Source organism: Panthera pardus, unplaced genomic scaffold (genome assembly GCF_024362965.1).
Source record: "Panthera pardus isolate Hobbes unplaced genomic scaffold, ASM2436296v1 HiC_scaffold_11, whole genome shotgun sequence".
Lineage (NCBI taxonomy): Eukaryota > Metazoa > Chordata > Mammalia > Carnivora > Felidae > Panthera > Panthera pardus.
The window spans coordinates 72974552-73001751 of NW_026526666.1; the positions used below are offsets into that span (position 1 = coordinate 72974552).

Sequence of the window (27200 nt, forward strand, 5' to 3'; positions counted from 1 at the left end):
AAGCAAAGGGCTGGCTGTATACTTCAGCTCCATTACCACCTACGAATGTTAGTTAGCCTGGGTGCACAGATATTGGCCGTGGGAAGACTGCTTTAATATTATGCATATTTTCCAATGCTGCTATTATTTTAAAAGCAATTTAAAATGACAAAAAATGGCAATTAAAAAATTTTTTTAAGGATTTTTTTTTTTTTTGAGAGAGAGCGAGATGGCACAAGTGAGGGAGGGTGGAGAGAGAGAGGGAGAGAGAGAGAGAGAATCCCATGAGGGATAGAGAGGAGATGGGGGAGAGAGAAGCGGAGTTCACCCGAAGCGGGGCTCGAGCTCACAAACTGTGAGATCATGACCTGAGCCAAAGTCAGATGCTTAAGTGACCGAGGCACCCAGGCGCCTCAGAACTTTGTTCTATAGCTATACCAGAATTTAATGTAGCCATTCCTCTACTATGGGAACATTTCAGTGGATTCCATCATTTGTTATTTAGGAATAACATTAGACTAAACATCCTTGCGGGTTAAGTCTTTGTACCTCTCTGATGACTTCCTTAGCTTCTTCAGTGGAAGTATCCAACACTAAGCTTTTGAATGCGGACGCATCCATTTCAAAAGACATCCATCTTAAAGAAACATAGTGCCAGCTGTGTGACACAGTTACCAGCAAAACAACCAGATGAGGAATGAGGCTGCCCCCCCTGCTGCCCATGTTAGTCCCTTTCTCAGAATGCCCTGGATAACTTGGATAACTGGCTGCTTGAGTGATCCCACTTCTTCCTTCCTGTGCTCTTAGGTTTTAAATTAGCCAATAAAGAGCAAACCCACAAAATCCTAGACATCCCACCCCCCACACTCCAGTAAAGGCAAAGCCCATGCCCTTTCTCTCCCCATGACCTTGCTGTGCGGCCCTCACGTGTGCTCCGTACCCTCCAGAGCATGTAACAAACCTGTTCCCCTAAGTTCCCTGGTGTTTTGTGCTGAAGTGCCTCCTGCAATGATCCTAAGAAGGAAAAGGTCCGGTCCAGCCACAACTCTGGCCGTGGTGGGAGAAACGTCTGGGGGTTTGCTATGAGTAATATTGGCCTGGGCAAAGTGCCACGGGCATTCCTAGCCAAGAGCATCACTATCAATAGGCTGGGACGGACGCAACGGGTACGTTTCTAGAAGGGGAATACTGGGGGAAATGGCATGAATGATTCTAAAGACCTTCAGAGGCCCTGCCAGACTTCTTTCCAGAGAAATGGCGTCACTCCACCGCCAGCAGCAGTGAGAGGTGGGTGATTTCACACGGAGATGCTTCCTGTGACACTGGTTGTACAGGCTTCACATTGTTCTATTTTCGGAGGCCTTATACCTGGGACACCTGAATGAGGAGTGATGGCTGGGAAACTCAATTAGGTGCACGTATTTTAGGCCCATTCACAAGCAAACCAAAGGCTGAGATGGGGATTCCCTCAAATTCTGGCCCTTTCTCACTTATAAACTCAGCTGCATCCACTCAACCTTCCCTACTATCTCGGAAGAAAAGGTGCTGTGCTGGGGTGGGGGGCAGGACAGAGTATTCCCCTTCTTCTCCATCCCTTACCCTTTCTTTCTCCAATATCTTCAACTTCCCTGTCTCTACTGGCACATTCCCATCAGCTTTTGAATACACTCACACCTCTTACCTTAAACACAACAGTAATCCTCTTTCGTCCTTTCTCTGCACTTCTGCCTAAGAAGTTGTAGGATGATGGAGAATCAGACAAGCAGGCTTACCGATTTCACTTGGAATTCATGACCACAAGCCTCCAACGGACCGATAACTCCATGTTTTTCAGTAAGTTCACTTTCTGAATCTCCAAGATACCAATTTCATGCCATTTATTCTCTTTCCAGGCCTTCAGACTCCCTTCCTCTTTCTCCCAGCCCCGAAACTTGTCTGATGACCTTGCCTCATATTTCCTTGATTTTGTATCTTTACTTTCTTCATTCTGTAGCTCAGGCGCAGAGTTGCAGACTGTCATAATTCACGTACGGCCAATTTTTATTTTATATTTCATTCCCTTCCTCTTTTAATTTTCACTCTTGTTCCTCCCTTATCAAAGGCACCAATTAATGTGTCTCATTTGTGTCCTTGGAAATTTTTCTTTTTTTTTTTTCTTAACGTTTATTGATTTTTGAGAGACAGAGACAGAGCATGAGTGGGGGAAGGGCAGAGAGAAGAGACACAGAATCGGAAGCAGGCTCCAGGCTCTGAGCTGTCAGCACAGAGCCCGATGCGGGACTCAAACCCACAAAACGGGAGATCGTGGCCTGAGCTGAAGTCAGATGCTCAACTGACTGAGCCACCCAGGCGCCCCTATGTTCTTGGATATTTCTATACATGGCACCATCCTTCAGACTGCATTCTTCAGTTTTACTTTTTTCTCTCAACCATCTATGTTGTCATGTATATGATTATTGCTTCTACCAGAGATTTGGTATTCTGTGGTATGCATCCAGATCTTTCACTTCTTTATCACTCCTGGGGACGGACAGCTGGGTTGTCTTCGACTCTCCATTGCTACGAACACGAAGGCGAACGTCTTTGTATGTGCTCTCTAATGGACCGGCATGATGTAATTCCTGGTATGCATCCAGGAGCAGACCACTGGGTAACAAGATATATGCATTCTCTATTCGACCAGGAACTATCAGACTGCTCTCTAGAATGTCTATACCAGTTTACACCCCCTCACCATCCCATAAGGATTCCCATTCTCTTTTGCTCTCAGAAATTCCGGGTGATATCTGACTTTCTGATTTTGGCTAATGCAGGAAACAATTATACCACTGCTCAGGCCAGGCTCTCTGGGCTGCTGGCGCCCCCAGCCTTGCCTCTGGTGCACATTAAAGATCCCAAACCACGACTGACTCCACGAGACTTCACAATCAATAAAAAAGGAGCAATCTTTGAATTAGAGGCTGAACTCAACAATGAAAAGAAAGAAAAAGAGGAAGGAGGCTGGGCAGAAAGCGACTGCTGCCACGACCGGAGGCAGGATGTCAGTTCTCTCTTTCCAGATGTAAGAAACTATACGCACACTGACCATCTGCCTATCTCTATTTGATGAACCTAACCAAGAGTCAGCCAGACGTGGCCATCATGGCTGTCCATAGCTTTGTGAAGGACAGTGAGGATCCCAATCCTCTAATTCAGGCCTTGGCAGGCAGGGCCAGGGGTGCATCCGGGTGGACAAGATGACAGAATAGCTCTGCAAGTGCTTGAAGGATGAAGATTCCTACGTTAGGAAGACAGCGGCAGTCTGTGTGGCAAAATTCCATGATATTGATGCCCAAATGGTGGAAGATCAGGGATTTCTGGATACTCTGTGGGATCTCATTGCAGATTCACATCCAATGGTGGTGGCTAATGCTGTAGCAGCATTTTCTGAAATCAGCGAATCTCACCTAAATGGCAACTTACTCGATCTGAAGCCACAGAACATTAATAAGTGGCTGATGGCCCCAAATGAGTGCACTGACTGGGCCAGATTTTCATCTTGAACTCCCTAATTACAACCCTAAAGATGGCCGGGAGGCTCAGAACATCTGGGAACGTGTAACTCCCCAGCAATCTCACGCCAACTCAGCGGTGGTGCTTTCAGCGGTAAAAGTCCTAAGGAAGTTTCTAGAGTTGTTACCCAACGACTCTACTACAAGGTAGTAAGTAGTAGAAGGTGGCCCCTCCACCTGTCACTTTGCTGTCTGGGGAGCCAGACGTGCAGTACGTTGCCCTGAGGCCACTTCAGCTGCTACGTCCCACTCAATGGTGCTTTTTGTAGAAGATGGCAAAATGGAGCACCAGGTATTCCTTGCGAAGGAAAGGATGGTCCCAGTGAAAATGAACTTCAGTTTCAGATTAAGGAATGTCACTTAAATGCTGAGACTTTCCAGCAAATTGCAAAACAACAATGTCTGTACTATTGCCAAGAGGAATGTAGAAGGGCAAGACATTCCGTACCAATCCCTGAAACTCACAAACGGCCTCTGGATTTTGGCTGAGCTACGTGTCCAGACAGAAAACCCAAATTACACACAGTTGCTGAAGGGTAGAGCTCCCGAAGTCTCTCAACACATGTAGCAGGCCTATGGCAGCATTTTGAAAAATGAATAGACTGGTCCTGTGCCCTCTGGCCACCCTGTGATTGGTGCAAGCCAAGAACTCTTAACTGGAAGAAATTGGACCGCCGTGTAGAACCTGAACCCAAACACTGAGGCCACCCACCAAGGTAGTGACTAGTCTAACCTGTGTTAACATTAAGACACAACCTGCTGGATAGTTTTAGCTTCCTGTGAACATCTGTAACCACTGCTTCAATCACTTCCCACCTCTTGCCAACTGCCACTACTATCTATCCTTACTTGGGGGCTTCTCCACGGTGTGCCGATGGCTGGCATTTTTAAGGGGTTTGGTATTTTGTAATTGAAAGCTCATTTCAAAAGCAGAAAAAGACAAAAATATTAAAGCAAGGAAAAGTGTCACTGGAAAAAAAAAAAAGAGGCATCTCAGACTTGTTTTAATTTGCATTTTGCTGTGCATAGGCAACAGACATTGCCTGTGAGAGTGGCCAGGTATTGGATTTAATGGATGACAACTTCACAGTGGCTATTACAGATCTGTTCAAAGAACTAAAGAAAACCATGATTAAAGAAGGAAAGAAACTTTTGATAACAATGTCACATCAAATAGAGAACATCACTGTTTTAAAAAAAAGCAAATTCTGTAGGTAAAAAGTACGATAACAGAAATGAAAAATACACTAGAGGCACTCAAAAGCAGATCTGAACTAGCGGAAGAAAGAATCAGTGAAGTTAAAGGCAGATCAAGAAAGATTATGCAATATGGAAAACAGAAAAATGAAGAAAAATGGACAGAACCGCAGGTAAATGTGGGACTCCACTAGACACACCAACACATGTACAGTGGGAGTACCAGGAGGAGAGGAGAGAGACAGAAAGGAGCAGAAAAAAATATTTGAATAAATAATGGACAAAATTCCCCACATTTATTGGAAAGTATTGATGCACACATCCATGAAGCTGAAACACAAAGAGATCCACAGACACATGATAGCAAAAATATTGAAAACTGAAGACAAAGAAAAAACCTTGAAAGCAGCAAGCGTAAGATGATTGATCAGTTACAAGGAAATCCAACAAGGTGACAGCAGATTTCTCAGCAAAAATAATAAAAGCCAAGAGGGAGTGGGATAACATGTTCAAAATACTCAAAGAAAAAACTGTCGATCAAGAATTGTATATCCAGGGGCTCCTGGATGGTTCAGCTGGTTAAGCATCTGACTCTTGGTTTTGGCTCAGGTCATGATCTCACAGTTCGTAAGTTTGAGTCCTGCGTCGGGCTCTGCAATGCAGAGCATGCTTGGGATTCTCTCTCTCTCTCTCTCTCCTTCTCTCTCTGTTCCTCCCCCACTCACACTGCTTCTGTCTCTCTCAAAATAAATACACTTTATTTTTTTTGAGAGAGGGCATAAGTGAGTGAGCGGCAGAGAGAGAGAGGGAGGGAGAGAGTGAGAGTGAGAGAGAATCCCATGAGGGGGGAGAGAGAGAGAAACAGAGACAGAGAAGCAGCGCTGTGCTCACCCGATGCAGGACTCAAACTCATGAACTGTGAGATTATGACCTGAGCCAAAGTCAGATGCTTAACCAACTGAGCCACCCAATAAATAAACTTAAAAAAAAAATTCTATATCCAGCAAAGCTGTCTCTTAAAAATGAAACATAAAAATATTCCTAACAATGGGGCGCCTGAGTGGCTCAGTCAGTTGAGCATCCAATTTCGGCTCAGGTTGTGATCTCGCTGTCTGTGAGTTCGAGCCCTGCGTCGGGCTCTATGCTGACAGCTCAGAGCCTGGAGCCTGTTTTGGATTCTGTGTCTCCCTCTCCCTGCCCCTCCCCCAATCATGCTCTGTCTCTCTGTCAAAAATAAATATTAAAATAATAATAATAATAAAAAAAATTCCTAACAAGAATAAAGAGTTTGTTGCTCACAGACCTGCCTGCCATGGAATACTGAAGGAGATTCTTCAGGTTGAAGTAAGTGACCCCAGACAGTGATTTGAATCCACCAAAAAACACAAAGAATACCAGTAAATGTATCATGACATTATAAAAGATAATATAAATACATATCTCATCCCCACTTTTCTTTCACCTTATTGAGAAAGCAACTATATAAAAAATATGCATATTATGCATCGTTGGGCTCATGGAAGTGTATTTGCCAATAAGAGCACAAAGATGGTGGGCGGGAGCAAATCCGTATCCGGCTGAGGAAGTGACTTCAGATGATAATTCAAATCCACAGGGACAAACAAAAAGAACCCGAAGCAATGAAAATGTTCTAAAACTGACTGTGGTAATGGTTGCAACAACTCTGTGAGTACGTTCAAGACCACTGAATTATACACTGTAAATATGTGAATTGCACGGCATGTGAATAAATACCAATCGATACTCAATAAAACTGTTATTTAAAAAAAAAACCACCATTACCAAGAAAGATATGTTAAAATCTCCTCCTATGATTATTGATGGTCCATTTTCCTCATTGTTCTGTCAAATTTTGCTTTATATATTTTGAATGCATGCTATCAAGTGCATAAAGTTTAAAACCATAATATCCTCTTGATGAAGTGACCCTTTTAGAAGTACAAAGTGACCCTCTTTATCTTTATGGTGCTTTTTTGTTGCAGTATCTGCAGTGTATTTATGCTAGTTTTGTTACTTAAAAACAAAAAAGAAACAATCAACTTCTTCATACACTTGCATGTTTGTGCACATGAGTAGGTAGAGAGGCATGTGCAGCAGTATGAGGAATTCTCTGAAGTATAATGGCAGGGTTAAAGGATACGTACAATTTAGACTTGACAGCCAACTCCAAGGGGTCCTCGAAAGGGGCCGCAGCAGTTGCAACCCCACTGAGAGCAGCCGAGTGCTTCTACGGGGCACCTTAAGATTCGAGGTTCTTCTTTTTCCAAAAAAATTTTTTTAAAATTTTTATTTATTTGAGAGAGAGAGAGAGAGAGAGAGAGAGAGAGAGACCGACCCAGAGTGTGAGCAGGGAAGGGGCAGAGAGAGAGGGAGACACAGAATCCGAAGCAGGCTCCAGGCTCTGAGCTGTCAGCACAGAGCCTGATGCGGGGCTCGACCTCACAAATTGCGAGATCACAGCCTGAGCTGAAGTCGGCCGCTCAATCGACTGAGCCACCCAGGTGCCCCAAGATTCGAGTTTCTTCTGCTCTTAGGAAGGGGCTAAATGAGCCCCTGCTCAGAAAGTCTGGATTCAAATCTGCCCACGTGGTAGGCAATCCCTGGGCCGGAAGGAAGCGCTGCTGGGAAAGACTTACCTTGCTAATCTCCGTCAGGGACATGGTGATGCTGTACAGTTGGTTCTTGCTGGTGCTGACGACCAGCGTTTCCTCTGAGGGGCTGAAGCACATGCAGAGGACGTCCTGTTTGTCCGACTGACTCCGCTCATTGCTCTGTGGGTCCGTCGGAATCTGCCCAAGATGCAACACAACCGTCAGTCATGTTCCCACATTGTCCACGTGTCCTTGGGCTTTCGGAGTCCTCGCAGATACTTTCAGCTTACAGATACCCAGACCGGCATGCTGCCAAGGATCCCCCTCAGATGTGGACAAGGGAGGGCTTGAGTCACCTCTGTTTCTGTGGGATTTGTATTCACCCTTAAGTGATTAGTGGCTGACTACGAGACAGCAGCAGCCGCAAAAAGGATCACTCTCTACATCGGAATTTGAGATCCCCTCCGAAAACAAGTGTTAGTTTAAATCCCGCTCCCGCCCACCTGTCAGAAGCCCAGTGCGGGTGCCACCTCATCAAGCATGCCAGCGTGCACTTTGGGGCAGTGGAGGGGAAGGGGACAGCCCCTCTTCCACGTGGGGTGGGTGACAGGGCAGAGAAAAGACAAGGGGTCACACGGCGGCCCTGCCAGCAGCCTCTGAGAGGGCCTGGAGTTGCCAAGCAGACCTCACCTTAGGTTTCCTTTCCCCACCACTGCTCTTCACCTGCTAACCATCAAACTTCTCGAAAGGCTGGCCCGCCCATACCACGTCCACTCGGTTCTTCATTCCTTCCACTGTGTCATGTACTGAAATGTCCTCGTCAACCTTAGAAATGCCAGAGGCCCCTGCTCAGTCCTCATCTTCTGGGCTTTCCTAGATCCTGTAGCGGTGATGGCAGCACCTGCCTCTGGGGGGCTCAGGACACGGAGCTCTCATGTTTCCCTCCCGTGGCCTGGAGTTGTGTCTTCCCCCGTATACCCCCGACTCCTTCCCGCCGTCATCTCCCCCTGCTCTGCCAGCACACTGAGGGCTCTGGGAGAGAGGAAAGTCCCGCCCCACCCCGCCCGGGGTTGGGTGAGCCCTAATATCATCTCAGTGTGCTCACTAGGGAGCGTCCGTCTGCCGCCACATTCATCACACTGCGTAAGCGGAATGGGAGCCTACAGACCGAGGGCCTTGCCTGCGTCCCGCTGCTGTGTGCCAGCGCTCGGCAGCGTCTAGTGCACAGCAGAGCTCAGCGAAAGAGTAAGTGTGGCCTCGCTGCTCTCCTCCGGAGGTGGTGGGGTCCTTGGGGGAAGTGGCCGTGGCCGACGCCTCTAGCTCAGGCACCAGGCCTGGAGCGTGGCCCGTGGCAGGTATGAGACAGCCATTTGTTAGACGAGTGAGTGAATGACCACCACTTCTCAGTGTCCTCTGCTGGGCTCTCGTTCTGTCTCAGACTCTAAATTAGGAAATGTAAGGTTTGTCCTCAGTCCTCCTTTTTTTGTTCTGTCAGTGACTTTGTCCAAAATGAGGGTTTCGGTGAAAGCAACGGTAGTGAAAATAGTCACAATGATAAATTCTTTGAAACAGTAAAAATAAAGCACCAACTCTATGCCAGACATAAGCTAAGCGCTCTGTGTGTGTGTGTGTGTGTGTGTGTGTGTGTACATTGATCCCACTCCCAAAGTCTAAAACCACATTTCCAATGGATTCGCTTTATTCCAGTGTCTGGTCAAACATCAACTTCCTCAGCGAGGCCTCCCCGAGCCACTCTCTCTAGAACAGAACCCCCTCTCACTCCCTGTCCTTCTCCTGGCTTTATCTTCTTCACAATGTTGAGCCCCATGTGACAATCTGTTCACATCTGTTTGTTCTAAGGACAGGCTCGTAGTGTGTGTGCTTCCCCTCCTGCATCCCCAGCCCCTAGCACAGAGCCTGGCACATAGTAAACCCTCAATACATATTTATTAAATGAATAAACAAATGGAACAAACAATTGTTAAAAATTAAAATTTTTTTAAAAAAATTAAAATTAACAAAACATTTTTTTTTTAATTGAAAGTTCCCCTTGGTTCCCACTCACTTTCCTTACCCCCAACTTTCTTACCTGTGGCATCTTTCCCCAGACAGCCAGTCTCAAGGCCAAGGCGGCATCTCTACGAGCTCCTTACCTCTGGTCACCCACATCTACTCAGGGCAAGTTCTATAGGCTTAACCTCCGCAAAGGCTCTCTCCCTTCACATTTTCCCTGCTATTCACTGTGGTGACTACATCTCACCACTTCTTGGCTTCAGTAGCAAAGCCTGATTCTTCATCGTGGAGATAATAACGGCTATCACTTATTGAGCATCAAGCATTTCACACGTGATTTACACAGGTGTTGTGTCATCCTTCTGATAACCAGCAGGGCGAGGGGCTACTTTCTCAGAGAAGAAATAGAGGTTTTGCTGGATTCAGCAACTCATCTCAAGTTACTCAGCCAATAAGGGCAGAGTCAAGACTGGCTCATTCAGAGTGCGTGTAGCTGCCTCACGTCCAGGGCCTCCGGATCCCCCGCCCCATCCCCACCGCAGGCAGATTGCTTTTCTTAAGTGTCATGCTTCTCCGCTCAGAAACAGGCTGGCTGTGGGATTACACACATGCTCCTCGGGCTGGCATTCGAGATCTTTCAACAGCCTCAGCTCCTGGCTTTCCCTTTCAAGTGATTTCAGCTCGTCTCCACTGGGGAGCAGAGTATCTCCCAGACAAACCACCTGCTCCCCCCTCCGCAGTGCCTTTGTTCCACCTGTTCCTTCCACGTGCAACTCCTAACCTGTTCCCTCCCGTCAACTGTTACCCCTCCTCTAGGACCCCTCCTCAAAGATTGCCGCCACACGCCGCCGAGAGCCTTCCTGGTTCTTCCCCAACCGCAGATGATCTCTCTCCACAGCACTTTGTATCACTTATTCCACAGACATTTACTGAATGCTTTCAAGGTGCCAGACAGTGTGTGCTTGACATTAAATATCAATATATATCCTAACACCATTTTTACAGGAACGCTAAGCTTCAAAGTGCAAATATAACTTGCCAAAGTTCTCTGCCAGAATTCAAATCCAGATCCTCCCAATGTCAACCCCTGTTCTGTCTGCTCCATCCCCAAACTTCCCTCAGGACAAATGGCTCGAGTCCCCATTTCCACTCAGCGCTATAGCCCTCTCCTTCCACCAAACTCCCTGTCAGTGCTCTGCTGCTGGACGACACGTGCCAGGAGGACCCCAGTTCTCCCCTCCTTACCCGGATTTCCCTGCTCTCCCGGTAAATATCCTTCTCTTCCATCTTCTCAAACAGGAGAACTCTCCCCGGCCCAGCGGCACAGGCGAATCCCTTTGAATAGGCTGCAATGGCGAACACCTGGGGCATGGCCAGCTGGCTGTTGTTACTGGCCATCATGACCTGCTCATAGGAAGGGACCGGGGAACTGATTGTCGGAAATTGGATCAGGCTAGAAAAAGAAAACAGCATGTAAAGTTTACAGGCAATCCCAAGGAGAGGAGTTCAGCTAGGGATGAGAATGAAGGGCTGTCGTTGGGTGCGGGAGAAATCGCCCATTGCAATTCTGTTCCCCAGGCCCAAACGCCACCCTTTGGCCTGTTATACAAAGTCCAGAGAAAGACTGGAAGGTTATACATTTATTTGGTAGTCTCACCACCCTGTGTGGTCGCCATTATTGTTGTGGTTGTTGCTAGCATTATTATCCCTCTTTCGTTTAGGAAAAAGTGGCTCAGAGAGTTTTCTAGGATCACACGACTAGTAAGTGGAAGGCCTGAGATTTGAATCTTGCCTCCCTCCCTTCCTCCCTTCCTTTCTTCCCTCCTTTCTTCCACATAACAAATATTTATTGGAATTATACTGTGTCGACAACCCTATGAAACAATGGTAAGTAAGACTGACACAGTTCCTGTCCCTTGAAGCTTAGAGTCTAGGGGCAAGTGCTAAGGCCCATTAGGTGGCAGCTGGGTGGGATGGAAGCAGGACTTTCTGAGGACCGTTAAGGAGAGGTGCACCCATCTGAGATGAGCAGAAGCTGAGAACTCCCAGCTGGTCTGAAGAACAAACAGGAGCATGTGGGTATGTGAGTGTGTCCAGAGGAGTGGGGTAGGTGGACCTACACGTGACCAAACTCAGAAGTAAGAGTGTGCAAGATGTGTGTGGTAGACAGAGGCAGAAGCTGATGCTCCAGATGGAAAGAAGGGTCAGAGCAGCAGGGATGGGTGGGCCAGGTTCAGGAGTCTGGGTTTTATTCTATTTTGTTTCAAGTTTATTTATTTATTTTTGAGAGAGACAGAGACAGAGACAGAGCACATGAGCTGAGGACTGGCAGAGAGAGGAGGAGAGAGAGAATCCTAAGCACGAACTCACGAACCATGAGATCATGACCTGAGCCGAAACCAAGAGTTGGACACTTAACCAACTGAGCCACCCAGGTGCCCCTGGGTTTTATTCTTAGAGCACTGGACTCACTGCAGGATTAGGAACATGGCAAACTGGAGGGCAGAGGGACTTACTAGGAAGCTCTTAATAGAATCGTGAGAGAAAAAGGAGGTGTCATGGGTGTGGGGGATGGTGAGAAATGACAGACTGAAAGTTACTGAGGAAGAAGAATCTACAAAATGCCATGTGTTGAGGGCTCAGGCTCCAGAGCCAGGCAGACAGGGCTATGATCTTGGGTGAATCACTTAACCTATTTGAGCCTCAGTGTCCTGTTCTATAAAATGGGCATAATATGTACTATATGGGGTAAGACTCAAGTAAGAATACACATAAAGTGCTTGAAGCAGAGTCTAGTGATACAACGGTATATTTCAATACGTGTGAGAGATGACCATTATTGCCTGAAGTAGAGGTAAAATTGACCTGAGCCCCCACTTTACCTCATATTCTTTTGTCATATTTACACCAATAACACTTCCCTGAGCTTCTTTGTTGGTCTGCTGGCTCCTTCCAAACTGCAAAGTCTTTGAGGACACATGTCCCCAGCATCTAGCAAGGTGCCCTTCACACTGCAAGAGCTCAGTGGCCATTTATGTAATTGAATCAATAAATTAGGCAGCCATTAGAAAATACATTTTAAAAGATCTGGAGTTTTGAAGACTAGTCGTGCTAAAAGGCTTATAAAATGCATGTAAACAAAAGAACTGTATGTAGGCTGTGGTCACAACTGTCCAATTTGTGCTTGAATATAGATGAACATGCGAAAGGCAGAGGGAAAATGAAAAGAGTTGACTTGAAGGTGGAGGGGTTCTGAGTGACTTTTAAAGAATCCCATTTTTGGCACAACGCTATTGGTATGATGAACATATTTTCACAAGAGCACCAGCCCAGAGGGGCGCCATTACCTCTCCGATTCCCGGATCACCTCCAGGTTCCCGGTCTCGCTGGTGGGCTCCTTGACCATTATACTTGTCTCCCAGCGTTGATCTCCAGATTCAAAGAGGAAGAGCTTGCCTGTATCCGTGCCGACAATGATCTTGTCTTCAGACACCCACGTGTGGGCTAGATAGTTTTGGGGTTCTCCCCTCTGAAAATTGGTTTGCTTCAGGGTGCCCTCAGCAAAGCGGAGAAGCTTAAATATCCCATTGCCAGTGACACAGACCTGAGTGTTATCCTGGGGATTGAAGCTCACCTGCAAAATGTAAAAGGATAAAAGAAAACTACTTATAAAACTAATCTTGGTGGAATTACTTCTCATTTTACTAGTGAATACTTGTTTCAGGTAGCTCAGAGTATCCTTTAAACATCACTAGGGCATGATTAATTTTGATAGCACATTTGATAAGAGCACAGATTCATTGTATTTGTGGGGCCCATGCATCTTAAACCAGGAAACCTACAAAAATCATTTTACAAAGGCCAAAAAGAGGATAAGCGGTTCTTGACAACAGCTAAACTCTGGGCCAAGAAAGTGACATGAAGACTCAGCTGGAAACGCAGAAAAAGGAGGATCTGGTGGGTCCGGGGGAAAGGGAGTCTCCTACCAACTGGGAGGTACAGTAAGGGCAGTCAACTCACACCCCTACTAGATGGTGAGCAACTGACGGGCTGTAACACCTGCATCTCTGTATTCCCGATGCGGGGTTCATAGTGGGCATCCAGCTGAATCTGTTAGGGAGGATGTGTGTACTCTGCTCTGAATAGGGATGCTGGACTCGGCCTCACCAAGGCCGAGACAAAATAATCTTCCGGCTCTCTCTGCCTCTGGTCTGATTCTGCGATCACCAAGCAACCTCTGATTACTAATTTCACCTCCCCACTTCTCTATTACTAGGGAGGAAATATACCAGATAAATAATGTGAGTGTTCTCGTAGTCACATGCTGGGTTATTCACTGGCCTCTGGTGAGAATAAGGGAGTCTGTTCCTGAGACGCTGGCAAGCTAATATCTCTGAACATGAGCAGAGCTGAGTTCCTGAACTTGTAAAGCTGAGTACCAGATCCCAGACTGGGGTGACCACACCAAGGTAAAACCTCCCTGGGACCCACTGCCTGAGCAGTCAACCAGCCTCCTCATGGGTCCTCTTCATTTTGCCCCCAAACAACAATGGAAAATTCTGTTCCCTACGTAACTGCGATTTTGTTGACACGTTCCTCAAGATCAACCACTTCATGTTATATTCCTGAAATCTACCCACTGCCCAGCAATGCTGTTAGGAAGAAGACAGGACCAGCAAGACAAAGTGAGTTATCAGTTCATCGGCTGGGCCTGTGAAAGCAGTTCTGGGCCAGGGTAAAGAAGAGGGGTACTGGAGTCTGAGACTCCTGACCCTGCCACTCACTACCTGTGTGATACTTGGGTGGGTGACTCAACCTCTTGGAGCCTCAGTTGTCTCATCTATAAAACAAGGATAATAATTATGCAGACCATATATGGTTGTTGAGAGATTAATTTAAAAATGCATATTAAGAGGGGCGCCTGGGTGGCTCAGTCAGTTAAGCATCCAACTCTTGGTTTGGGCTCATGTCATGATCCCGCAGTTTATGATTTCGAGCCCTGCAACAGGCTCTGCACTATCCGTTTGGAGATTCTCTCTCTCTCTGCCCCTTCCCCACTCATGCTCTCTCTCAAAACAAATAAATAAACTTGAAAAAAAAAAAAAAAAAGAACTTTTCAAAAAAAAATGCATGTTAAGAAACTGGCAGTGTTCCTGGCACACAGAAAGCATTCAATAAAAGACAGCTCTTACTAGTTTTATAACTTGCACGATACTTGTTATGTTGGGAGGTACCTGGTAGACAGCATTGTTCTGAGAGTCGGTTCTAATAATAGCCATTACTTTCTGTTTTTCCCACAGCCAATAGACAAGGTTTGACTCTGGAGGTGATGTCTGAGTCAACAGGTATTTGGAGTCTGGAGAAAAAGCCATGCTAATAAATCTCTGAACGGGGAAGTCAAAATTATTAAGGATTTTGCGCTTCCGGCAAGGGATGGATGACAGTTCGTAAATGGTGATGACGGGTTTTTCTTGCACAATCTCGGAGATGGCGAGGTATCGCCGATTGGGACTGATGGATAAGGCCAGCATGCCCTGACTCTTGTCTGAGCCTGCGAACAGAGGTAAAGGGGGATAATGAGAGCAGATCATGCTTTCACCGTGACTCGACATGTACCGGGCACAGTGGTGGCAAGGTTGACACATGGGAGAAAAGGCACAGAAACAGGTAACTGTCAATCCCTGCAGTCCCTTGGCCCTGCTATGTCTGGGGTATTAGGAAAATGGCTAGGACGGGTACCTCGCAGAGGCTGAGGTAGGAGGAGAAGTCAAGGAACGATGCCAGAGGGAGGACAGGTGGGATAGAGTGCAGGGTGGGGCAGGTGGCAGGAAGAGCAGAGGTGTGCGTGTGAAAAAGGGTACAGTGTGGCTGGGGCATCACACGTGAGCCCAGGGAAACCACAGGTGGGTGTAGACGGGTGGAAGAGGGTGGGCCTCCATGCCCTGAGCAGCCAGCAGGCAGCGCCCCTCTATTTTCGAGGCTGAGACACCAACTGCTGGGGGCCCCAGGCTGTCTCACAGTTAGGTCATCTGTGTGAATCTGGCCAGTCTGCTGGACTGGCTTTACAGTAAAGCTTGTGTTCTCTCGAAAACCAGAGATGGATGCATTCTACCCCGACTTTTCCTGGAATGTGTCAGTGGTACCTGGAGACAGAGCAGTCATCTTGCAACCATGAGGTAACAAGCACGAGAATAAAAGTTGTGGTCTAGAAAGCAAAGGCTGAGGCAAAGATGAAGGGGCAAGAACTTTATTTGGGAGATGAAATCAGGCCCACATTATGATTTTCTTGGGTCCCTTCTTCCATTAACAGTAAAAATTAATAAAGTGGTTTAAAAAATAAGCTGGTAAAAATTGTATCTTACGACTGCGTTAGCATAAAGAATATAATCCAGACTGGACTTAGTATTATTATACTCATTTTCTTGGGTCTCTACCAGTATCATGGGCCCTGGGCTCTGTGCCTACTGTGCCTTGTGCAAAAGTCCGCCCTGATTCAAGCCCAGGGCAGGGATGGTGAGCAAGGCAGCGGAGAAGTGCTAGAAAGTGATGCCCTGGGCCCTGTGCTGTCTTTCCCAGCAAGCTGAAGGGAGTCTGTCCAGCAGCAGGACCTCTCTGGAAGGGCTTCAGGAAGTGACCGTGCCTTGGAAAAGACCCTAGGTTTGGGGTCGCTGGAGACCCTGCATGAGAGTTTGGAGTTTATCACAGAGGCAAATGAAAAGCCACGAGAGTTTGGAGTTTATCACAGAGGCAAATGAAAAGCCACAGAGGAATTTTTGGAAGGGTCAGACGCATGTTGTAGAAAAATCCCTCTGGCAACTGTGTGGAAGACAGACCTTGAGGGAAGGAAACCAGTGGGCAGATAATTTCAAAAACAGGATGGCAGTGACAGGCGGTATGAAGGCTGGGATGGGGAGATGAGAGAGATGCCAAGTAGGACCCAGTGGCTGCCTGGGTGAGGCAGGGGAAGGAGAGAAACAAGCAATGATTGACGTCTGGTGACTGGGAGTAGGGGTGACAGCTGGGAAGGAACATAGGCCGAGGGAGTTAGGGGTCATGGCGAAGAGTATGTCCATTGTTTTTTATGGAAAACAGCCCATCCAAAGATTTTACTTTTACTCATGTTTATTTGGTTCTAGTTTTTTCTGATTTCATTTTTTTTTTTTTTACACTAAAGTCTTTACTTCCTCTCGGGGCATGAAGTAAAGACTTAGATTGATTCCTGTTTCCCAAATACCTGACTAGTTGTCCCAGCACAGATTCCTCCTAATGCTACCTTTATGATATATTCAATTCATTTACATATCTACATATATATAACTGGGTTTTGGGGATATTTATACCAGCACTACATTATTTTTGTAATTGTAGCTTTATCATGCATTTGACAATCTGGCGAGGTAGGGTCTTAAGGAAGAGAGGGAAGAAAAGGAAATGACAAATTCAGTTCTGGATATATTGTGTGTGAGGTGCATACTGTGGGACATTTAGGTAGAGAGACTTAGTGGACAACTGGATATGATTCTAAGGCTCGGAGGAGAGGTTGGGACTGATAATGCAGACGTGAGGTAAGAGTCACCGTGGGAAGTTGAAACTGGGGGCATAGATGAGATTGCCTGGGGGAGGCAAAGGAAAACTTCTCCCTCTTTCCTTTTGTGCTTTCGTGCCTGGGCTGTAGCTGGCATAGCATCTATCCTGGTCATTTCCAAGTCCTGCTCCTTTGAAAACACACCTGTCTCCATGGCAATACTGAGAGCTTCTAGAAAGCACAGGCCGTGGTTTTCTTTATCCATTCACTCATGCAATCCACTCATTCAATCACCAGTGACTGGCACCAAATGGGTGCTTAATATATGTTGGCTGATTGCAGAGCTTGTAAAATGCCTTTGCACACCTAGTTGATGACGGCCACCTCCTTGAAACAAGTTCACCTCGTGCATGAGTCTCCTCCTATCTTTTGGTTCTTTTTTTTAAATTATTATTATTATTTTTAATCTTTATTTATTTTTGAAAGAGAGAGACAGAGTGTGAGCAGGGAAGGAGCAGAGAGAGAGAGGGAGACACAGAGTCTGAAGCAGGCTCCAGGCTCTGAGCTGTCAGCACAGAGCCTGACGCGGGACTTGAACTCACGAACCGTGAGATCATGACCTGAGCCGAAGTCGGACAATTAACCAACTGAGCCACCCAGGCACCCCATACTGTAGCAGGATTCTTGCACAGAGAGTCGTGACACCGAGGCTTCTCTTTCCATAAGGAAAAAACAAAAATCTTTCCATAAGGAAAATTACCCGGTAATTTTAGTCCTGGCCATGTGCGCTGGAGAACCCACACAAGTGGATGAGCGTACATACATGCAAGAAACTTTACAGCAGGATGTTTTGTAAAGCAAAAAACTGTTGTTTCCCAAATGTCCATCCACACTAGAATGGATAAATATATTTGGGGCATTCCATTCATATGATGGAACACCATATAGCAATAAAATGACTCAGTTAATATATATATATTAAGATGTATGAGTCTCAAAAGCATGATGTCAAACAAAAGAAGGTCTTGGCATACGTATAACCATGATTAAACTTATAAAACTTGGTAAATAGCAAAAACAAAGATCTATTTTCTATAAGGCCACACATATACATGGTAAAAGTATATAAAGAAATAAGGGAGTAATTACAATATCCAGGATGGGGTGTGAGTATGCGTGGTGAGAACGAAATCAGGGAGAAACACTGGAGCTGGCAATGTTCTATTTCCTACCCTGCGTGGTGCGTTCATGGACCTTCGCTTTATTATAGTTCTTTAGATATTAGATATATGCAGTGAACACAATTTTGTAGGCATGTGTCAAGATCAAACATTTTGAATGCAATAAAGACTGGAAAAAGAGTGACTGAGTTGTGGAAATCAGGTATAACATTAACAGGACCAGTGTGAACAAACACAAATGTAACATTATGTATAACGGTTATTTGTGATTTGTGATTAAACCTCCAGGGCCTTCATCATACACGGTTCCAAAACGTGATGTAATGAAGGTACCGAACTCTGGAAAGCTGTGCTAAACAACTCAAAAAGTGGCCCTGAAGATGACGAAGACAATGATATTGCAGAGGCATGAAAAGAGACTCTAAAATAATTTTTTTTTTCCATTAAATCAGTGGGGAAAAAAAGTACTTTTAAATTAACATCATTTTACATGTGATTTTAACGATGTATGTGTGGTTACTCTGTTAATGCAGGTGGACGTGTACTCCTTCTACCTTTATAAAACTATACGTATATTTAAGTTGGCCAAAATACTTAACTTTCTATAGTCTTGTCGGGATTATGGGGTTATATTTGGCACGGTCAAACGCATGCGTAGGGATGGAAAGGTTTTTTTACCTGGAATGAATTTTTGCCACTTCTGATCCACATTGTACTTCACACAGTGATTTCCTGAAGGAAATATAATGATTTGTTCATCGAAGAAAAAGATATTGTTGGCCACGTGGGATCGAAGACCAAAAACATGCAGCGACTGAGCCACCACGGTCGACATGGTACCCGGCAAAGAGTTTGCTGAACAAGGAGCGCAGCGATGAGCGTGGAGGCGCGCGTCGCCCCGCCCTGCCCCGCCCCGCCCCGCCCCGAGCACGCCCCTGGCCCCGCCCCCGGAGCCTTCCTTAGTTTCCGCCCCCCCCCCCCCCGCCCCCAGCGGCCCCCACACCCCCTTCCACCGCGACAGCTGTTTCTCCCCTTTCCTTCGCTCCCTCGAGGCTTCTTGCTTCTCCAGAGGACCCCCAACTACGCGCTCACACCTTTGGCGTCTTCTCTTTGGGTCACCAGACCACGCGTGTATCCAGGAGTAAAACCCCTATGGGTCCCGAGCAACCCGGCTCTTTCGGACGCCGGAGCGGTTCCTATAGCAACGGCAAACCGGAAGTGTGGGTATACGGCCGGAAGCGGAAGTCCCGGTGGGAAAGTTCTGCCAAGGCACCCGGCAGTCGGCGTTAGTGGGGCTCGGGTCCACGTGGGGCCGCGGCGTGCGAGCAGGGGGCGGGGGGCAGGCAGCAGCAGCGAGAGGCGCCCCTTTCCGGCCGCGCGGGCCTCAGGCCACCCGGCTCCCTCGACTAGAGTGGACGTGCACGTTCGCTGCGACATGGACACCCCCCCGCTGTCAGGTTCGGACTCGGATTCTGATGATTCTCTGGTCACCGACAGGGAGGTAGGTGTCGGCCGGGCTCGCGGGGCTGGGCGCGGGAGAGGGTCCTCATTCCCCCGGTGCTGACTGCCGATTATACCCTGCAGTTGCAGGATGCGTTTTCCAGAGGGCTCCTGAAGCCAGGCCTCAATGTGGTGCTAGAGGGGCCGAAGAAAGCTGTGAACGACGTGGTGAGCTCGGGCGCCTGGTCGGGGGGTGCTAGGACACGGGATGCTCCCAAGGCACAGTTGTGCTTGGCGGACTGAGTTCTTGTCCCTGGGAAGACGCAGCCTGGGCATTGTCAGGAGGTCCGGATGTTGGGGTTTATTTAGTGCTTTGTCCGTTGGCCTGTGTCCTTCATACAGGCTCAGTGTCTGATGAATTTCCTAGAGTGGCCTGAAGCAGTGTTTGGCTGAATTCAAGCGGGATCTGGAATGGGTTGAAAGGCTTGATGTGACCCTGGGTCCCGTGCCGGAAATCAGTGGACCTCAGTCAACCCCTCAGAACAAGGATCAGAAAGCCTTTGATCCGGAAGATGACTTCCAGCGGGAGATGAGTTTGTATGTTTGTTTTCAAGTGTGGGAGAAGGTGGGGGGGGGGGGGGGGGGTGGCCCTGTTCGAGAAAGGGGGGAGGTGGGAGAAGCAGTGAGCCTGCAGTCCTCAGAAATTGTCATAAGCCTGAGAGTGAGTAGGAAGGCTTCTTTTTTTACTAAAAAGCTCTAGAAGATTGTTCCTGGTTGAGAAAAGAGCCTTTGGTCCACCGGTTATAATCCAAAGTCTAATTTATTTTATTTTTAAATTTTATTTTGAGGTATTCAGTTTTAAAGTTTTTTGTGTGTTTTCAGTTAAACAGAAACTTGCCTCAGAAGGTTCTTACATGACCTTTTTTAAGGACTACATAAGAATTCATGATTGGTATTAGTTTCCTTTTTTTTTTTTAACGTTTTTATTTATTTTTGAGACAGAGAGAGACTGAGCATGAGCAGGGGAGGGGCAGAGAGAGGGGGAGACGCAGAATCCCAAGCGGGCTCCAGGCCCTGAGCACAGAGCCCGACGCAGGGCTCAAACTCACAGAGTGTGAGATCATGACCTGAGCTGAAGTTGGACGCTCAACTGACTGAGCCACCCAGGTGCCCGAGTTGGTATTAGTTTTTAAGTTAAGGGGTACTTTTAGTGTGGTCACTGTCTTAAACTAATTTATTTTTAGCAGAACTTCCCTTCCTCTTTAAAGAGTATACAGTTAAATCTCTCCTAGATACCAAGTTAATGAAGCTTTATTACATTTTCATTAGTGTGTGTGTGTGTTCTTGCTGGTGGAGGTCAGATGTTGAGCATTTTTCTGCCCCTGGATAACTCCAAGGTCATCCTCGTTGGATAAGGCAAGTGAGAGGGAGTGGAAGGTCTCTCTCCCTTCGCTTATTTCACGTTTTGTCCTACATCCTCAGCTACCGGCAAGCCCAGGCCGCTGTGCTTTCCGTATTACCCCGGCTGCATCAGCTCAAAGTCCCTACCAAGAGGCCCACTGACTATTTTGCAGAGATGGCCAAGTCTGATCAGCAGATGCAGAAGGTAAGAAACAAAGGTTTTCTCTGGAAAGCCAAGGCTTTATACTTAAGTGTAGTCAGCTGGCTTATCTCTTGTAATTTAAAAAAGACTAAGCCCACAGTGTTCCTGGGTGGTTCAGTGGGTTAAGTGTCTGACTCTTGATTTCGGCTCAGGTCATGATCTCACAGTTCTGAGTTTAAGCCCTGGGTTGACTGCTTGGGATTCTCTCTCTCCCTCCCTCTCTTGGAGATTCTCTTCCCCTCTCTCTCAAAATAAATAAATGAGCTTTAGAAGAAAATAAAAAGAACTAAGCCCAATAATAGGGAATTGGTTGTCAGAGGACAATTATCATCTTGATTGCCTACTTCAGACTCATGCCAGTCACCACCAGTTAGATAAATAGAAGGATGATTTTTTCCTAGTTTAAGCATTTAAGGGGAGGAGAAGTACTGTAAGAACTGTGGTCCCGAGATCAAGATGGCCTTTTGCATTTCTTAGCTGGCGTGGTCATGGCATGGCATATAGAAAAAACACACTTCTTGTCCAGCCATTGCCAAGGGGCGGTGCTCTAACTTGTAAACAATTATTTTTCTCTGGGCATCAGTTTTCTGTAAAATGAGGGATTAACATATTGCTCAGATGTAGTATAATTTAGGGTTACATAGAACTTGATCCTCATTTAACTCTGGGAGGAAGAGAATTGTCAAAATTTAATCCCAAGATATATTCCGATAGTCCTATTGGGTCTCCAGCTGGATTTTAGGGAGCTCTTGTTTCAGTGGTACTTGGGGAAGCTAATCTAGAGACGAGCTCGGACACCCCTCTGTACACTCACACTGACACGTGCTTACCCCTTGACTGAAATGTGTGTGTCTGATGGAAAAGGTGAGGTACCTGGTACCTGCTTGAGTTTTTAATGTGTATGTGGTGTATCGGAGAAGGGGACTGAGGCTGCATGCTTGTTTGACCTTAGTCTGCAGACAGTTGGGTTGGGGAAAAGTTGGTTTCTCCTGGGAGAATGGCAAGCAGGCAGTTTTGCATAGCAGAACAAACAGCACACTGGGACAGCACACTGGGAGTGGGGAGGTCACTTTCAGGTCCACCATGGATACTCTTGGTATCTTGGACAAAGTGCTCAACCTCTGGGCCTCTTGTCCTCATGTATGAAACAGGACGTACAAGATTCCTTTGAGCTCCAGTTTGCAGAACCGGGAAGATGTGCTCCCTGCTCCAGCACACCCTACGTGGTGGTCAGCCCAGATTCACTTAACACGAGCTGACAATATTTTGTGTTTCAGATTCGGCAGAAGCTGCAGGCTAAACAGGCCGCCATGGAAAAGTCTGAAAAGGCTAAGCAACTGCGAGCGCTTAGGAAATACGGGAAGAAGGTAAGAAGATGTGGGCGCACGGGATGAGGCCGAGTGTTTTGTCAGGCTGGGGTGACTGGGTCAGGTCTGCTTCCATGCCCTGTGTGTGCTCTGTCTTGTGTTTATTATCTCACCGTGGGGAGTATGTGCTCGTATCCACGAGCACAATCTTCCCTTGACACCAGGGTCTCACCAGGGGTAGCATGGTAACTGTAGGCAATTCATTCATTCCACTGGGCTCCATTTGCTCATCTGTACAGTGAAGAGGGGAGTCCAGATCAGTGGAGTCCCAACCTGACCACAGCAAAATCACCTGGGGAGGTTTTTCAAAACAGATTTCTGGGCTTCAGAATGTCTGGGAATCTGGGTGTTTTTTTTTTCCCTTCCCCGTCATGCCCCAGCTTCTCAGATGATTCTGAAATGCATCCTGCTTTGAGAATCACTGGTCTAGATGATGTGAAGTCCTTGAAAGAACCATATTATTGTGATCCAACTGAGAGGGAAAAATGGTACCCGTGTGCTTGAACTATGAACGTCTGAGTTCTAACATGAAAAAAACCTCAGGTAAAAAAGGGCAGGCATACCATGAAACTCTTTGGTTTTTCTTTGTTATTTCATGGTTATTTAGGAAACATGATGACAGGAATTGAAGTCAGGGTTGTGGGAAGAAGGGAGTGTGAGGAGGGTCAGCAGAAGTGTTCGGACCTTGTCCGCGTTTTGGACATAAACGCTTGTGATCGGGGTGCCGAGCTGCTGTCCACATTGGGAGTCACTTCACTGCCGGATCCTCAGCAGAGTAAGAGTAGATGAGTGTCCTGTCCTGTGCGGAAGGGCAGCTGCGTATTTGTTGGATTGATCTGGTGGTCGATGGCCGGGGCCAGCTCAAAGACGTGGGCATTTGGTGTAACAGAATCTAATTTGTCAGAGCCAAAGAAAACGTCACTGGCGCCTGTTAGCTCACTGTTGCTAACTTGAAGAAACCTCACAGCAGCGATTCTCAACTGGGGATAATTTTGCTTACCAGGCAACATCCGGCAACATCTGGAGACATTTTTAGTGTCACATCTCCATGGGGAGTGTGCTACTGGCATCTAGTGGGCGGAGGGCAGGGAGGCTGCTAAAGCTCCCACAGTGCGCTGGGCAGGCTGTCCACCCCCCAACACGGAGTGATTCCTGTTTGAGCTATCAGTAGTATGGAGATTGAGAATCCCTGCCTTTGAGTATTGGCATCTTCTTTTGTCCTTACAGCCTTTTTTCTTTTATGTTTTTTGGGAGATTGTTTGTTTCTGTTGGTACTTTCATGCCTCATAACGGAGTGGGTTTGACACTTAATCTGCTCACATATAACGAACGGAGAGAATTGGGTGTAGACCTAGACGTGATTTGCCGTGATTTTGTAGGCAGGATGGTGGAATGGGGTAAGAGTGCAGACTGCCTGGGTGTGAATTCAGCTGCGTACTTTCCCACTGCGTGACTCGGGCGAGCTGCTTAACTTCTCTGTGCTTCAGTTTCAGGGGTGATAGGGATTTCTACTTCACTGGGTGGTTGAGAAGATAAAGTAAGAATATGCTTAGAGCCTTAGCATAGTTCTGGCACACGTAAACATGCGGTGGTGGTGTTAGCACATCGTTGTTACCGAAAGCATGTAGGCGCTTACAGCGATGGTCTGGAGTGGGTATGACGGCCCTGTGTTCATGTCCAGGTGCAAACAGAGGTTCTTCAGAAGAGGCAGCGGGAGAAAACACATATGATGAACGCCATTAAGAAATATCAGAAAGGTCAGTATATCTCTGTCCTAAGGATACAGGGAGCAGGGGTAGCTGCTAATTTGAACACATACTGCTCTGGAGCCTTGATTGATTTGCAGCCACGGGACCTAAGGTTTGGGGACGGTGTGGGGAACAAGATGTATCTCTTAAAGTTAATTTAGCAAGTAACAACCTTCTTTCGAAGCTCAAGCTCTTCTTAAAATGAACATGTCAGTGCTGATCAAAGTACCTCTTCCCTCCCAGGCTTTTCTGATAAACTGGATTTCCTTGAGGGGGATCAGAAAGCTGCTGCACGGAAAACAAAGGAAGGAGCCAAAGGCCAACAGATGAAGAAGGGGTATGAAGGGTTTTTGTTTGGTTTTGTGATGGGTGCTGGGCAAGCGAGTCACGGGCACGGCAGCGAGTTCCACAGGAGTGGCCTCGAGTTGAGAGAGCACAGTGCTGCCTGTGGCCGGGGCTTACCGGCCCATGTGATGGGTCCTTTTAGCCGTATCAGTCTTGGGAGATTAAAGTAGGGTGGTTTAGGGGGCACCTGGCTGGCACAGTCAGTAGAGCATTGGACTCTTGACCTGGGGGTCATGAGTTCAAGCCCCACGTTGGGTGTAGAGCTTGCTTTAAAAAATTAATTAACTAAAAACCAAAAAAACTAAAGTAGGGTGATTGAAGGATTTGGCACATTTTAAGTGGATGCTCAGTAAAAGTTGCTCACGGCGTAGACCGAAGGTTCAGGTCCAGAGCCTGCCACTTTGGGCAGCTTTGAGCAAGTTTTACTTGACCTTTCTGAATATTTGTTTCCTCATCTATGAAAATGAGAAAATTGTATGCACCTCATACCATTTTGCAGATTAAAAGGGTTAATGGCAAAGATTATTATTTTCTTCTTAGTTCACCTTTATGCATCCCTGGATCCCAGGCCTGGGGGAAATGATAATTTCTGTAGAATATATGAATGCTATGATCAAGGCATTTGAGGGAGTAGTGTGGAAGAACATTTTAGAAATAGCTGACCTTGTCTGGTGATGAGGGCGTGAGAATGGCTCCCTGGAGGAGGGTGCCACCTGAGCTTAGTCTGAAGGATGAGTAAGAACCAGGAGAATAGGAGAGACACTGGTTTTGGAAGAAGGAAGAACACGAGAGAGTGAAAGCATAGAGGTGAGAACAGCAGTTTGTGTATGAGGGAAGAGCAAGCATTTGGTGCCACTGGGAGTGCGGTGTGGAGCAAGGAGGAGTGAAATGTAGCTGGAGGGGGCCCTGGGCCAAGTCACAGAGACAGTGTTTGCCTTGTTGAGAAACTTGGGTTTTATCCAGTAGGCACTGGGGAGACATTGAGGGCTTTACTCAAAATTATGAGTAGGTCATATTCATGTTTTTGAAAAATTAAGTGTACCTCGTATAAAGGATGGACTTGAGGGGGCAGGATAATTGATTAGGGGGCTATTACAAAAGTCCAGAGAGCAATGATAATGACCCAAAAGGGGTAACGGGGGCAGAGAAGAGAAAACCGATTGAAGAAATATTCAAGAAGTTAAACTAGCAGCACTCAGTAATTGTGTTGGGTGTAGAGAGTGAAAGAAGGAATAATCAAGGCTGGCTCCCAGGTTTCTAGCCTGGTGGCTGAAAAGATGTAGTTCCACCAGCCTCAAGTCACTGCCTTTTTTTTTTTTTTTTTTTTTTAAGTAGGCTCCACACCCAACGTGGGGCTCGAATGAATAACCCAGAGATGAAGGGTCGCATGCTTTACTGACTGAGCCAACCAGGTGCCCCACCAAGTCATTGCCTATATACAGGAGGTGAAACCGGTCTAGGAAGGGAGATGGCATGTGATTTTGGCTATGTTGAATTTGAGATTTCCTGCAGGAAGACCAGTTTTAAAATTTATTATATTTGAATGTTAATTGCATGTACTATCCTTGAAGGGAATAGAAACAACTGAGGATGATCTAGCAAAAATTAGTTAAAATAGAAAACTCTTCAGAGAGAAGAGGTGAGCCACAAAATGTATGTGAAACCTTTCCTGGTTCTTGCTTTGTTTTCTTGATCTAGTGGTTAACACCATAAGTAGATGAGCTTGCCTGGGGGATTTTTAGAGTAAGAATGTAGGGCCAATGATAAGATTCTGGGTAACAAAGTATCTAAGAGATTTTGCTTAGACAGGAAACAAGGGGTAGTCGTAGGCCGTAAGACTCATCAGGATTTGCAGTGCTGTGGGTGACCTGTAAGCCGGCATTTTTCCAGGCCCAATGCTAAGCGACGCTATAAAAACCAGAAGTTTGGTTTTGGTGGAAAGAAGAAAGGCTCCAAGTGGAACACTCGTGAGAGCTACGATGATGTATCCAGCTTCCGGGCCAAGACAGCTCATGGCAAGGGCCTGAAGAGGCCTGGAAAGAAAGGATCAAATGTAAGTGAGCCAAGGGGTCACATGAGGGGCTGGATCACCTCCTCTCCCATCCCACACCTACCCGCTCCCTTCCTTTCCCTGGGGCAGAAGATCAAGCTGCTGTGTGACCACATGTGGTATTTTCTTGTTCCATAGAAGAGACCTGGAAAACGAACAAGAGAGAAAATGAAGAGCAGAACACGCTAAGCAGCATCTTTGTATATGAAGAACCAAGAGAAAGGGATGCAGACTTGGGATTTCACAATACAGTTGGATCATCTTTTGGTTTCTTTTTGTAAAAAATTCTTTCATAAACTAAAAAATTTTCAAAGAAACACATCCTCTTGGTTAAAAACTCAGGACTGAAAGATTGAGAAGTTACTTTTATGTATTAAGATTGCTGTTTATTGATGATAATTTAGACTTTGAGCCCAAATTGCCTTCCTTTTATGATAATTGGAGATTTAATGTATACCTTCCTCATCCTTCCAGGTAATTGTATCATGGTTTTAGATAAATCAAGAATCAGTGTTTATACATTATGATTGTTAAAATACCAATCACTGTCAAACTAGTTGTACTCTGATAAAATTTCCTTTGTGATACA

General features: G+C 46.5%; 2 protein-coding genes across 5 annotated transcripts in view; one reads left to right on the forward strand and one right to left on the reverse strand.

Annotated features, from left to right (window-relative positions):
- Positions 1 to 19282, reverse strand: part of CFAP57 (cilia and flagella associated protein 57) — an 80632-nt gene extending 61350 nt beyond the window's left edge. For 3 of the 4 annotated variants that reach the window (XR_008420006.1, XM_053896494.1, XM_053896493.1), the window contains exons 1-6: positions 19153 to 19281; positions 18737 to 18913; positions 14587 to 14903; positions 12700 to 12986; positions 10598 to 10805; positions 7385 to 7537 (exon numbers count right to left, since the gene is read on the reverse strand). Coding sequence is in view for 3 of the 4 variants with exons in the window: in XM_053896494.1 (XP_053752469.1) it covers positions 7385 to 7537; positions 10598 to 10805; positions 12700 to 12986; positions 14587 to 14903; positions 18737 to 18893 (1122 nt within the window). In the remaining variant the exon portion in view is untranslated. Of the gene's footprint in view, positions 1 to 7384; positions 7538 to 10597; positions 10806 to 12699; positions 12987 to 14586; positions 14904 to 18736; positions 18914 to 19152 lie in introns of all 4 variants that reach the window. The other variant, XM_053896496.1, reaches the window with a different exon arrangement.
- Positions 19283 to 19298: 16 nt separating this feature from the next.
- EBNA1BP2 (EBNA1 binding protein 2) lies at positions 19299 to 27200 on the forward strand. The gene is made up of 9 exons (XM_019428951.2): positions 19299 to 19559; positions 19643 to 19726; positions 19926 to 20095; positions 20981 to 21104; positions 22379 to 22468; positions 24150 to 24225; positions 24460 to 24553; positions 26452 to 26614; positions 26750 to 27200. Exons 1-9 carry the CDS (start codon positions 19494 to 19496, stop codon positions 26798 to 26800), a joined length of 918 nt encoding a protein of 305 aa, XP_019284496.1. The 5' UTR covers positions 19299 to 19493; the 3' UTR covers positions 26801 to 27200.

Bases quoted from the DNA above. Each gene is read 5' to 3' on its own strand.
- EBNA1BP2 (XM_019428951.2), top strand. From the start codon at position 19,494: ATGGACACCCCCCCGCTGTCAGGTTCGGACTCGGATTCTGATGATTCT. The intron at 19,560-19,642 runs GTAGGTGTCGGC...TATACCCTGCAG, and splicing joins CTCTGGTCACCGACAGGGAG to TTGCAGGATGCGTTTTCCAG. The intron at 19,727-19,925 runs GTGAGCTCGGGC...TGAATTTCCTAG, and splicing joins AGAAAGCTGTGAACGACGTG to AGTGGCCTGAAGCAGTGTTT.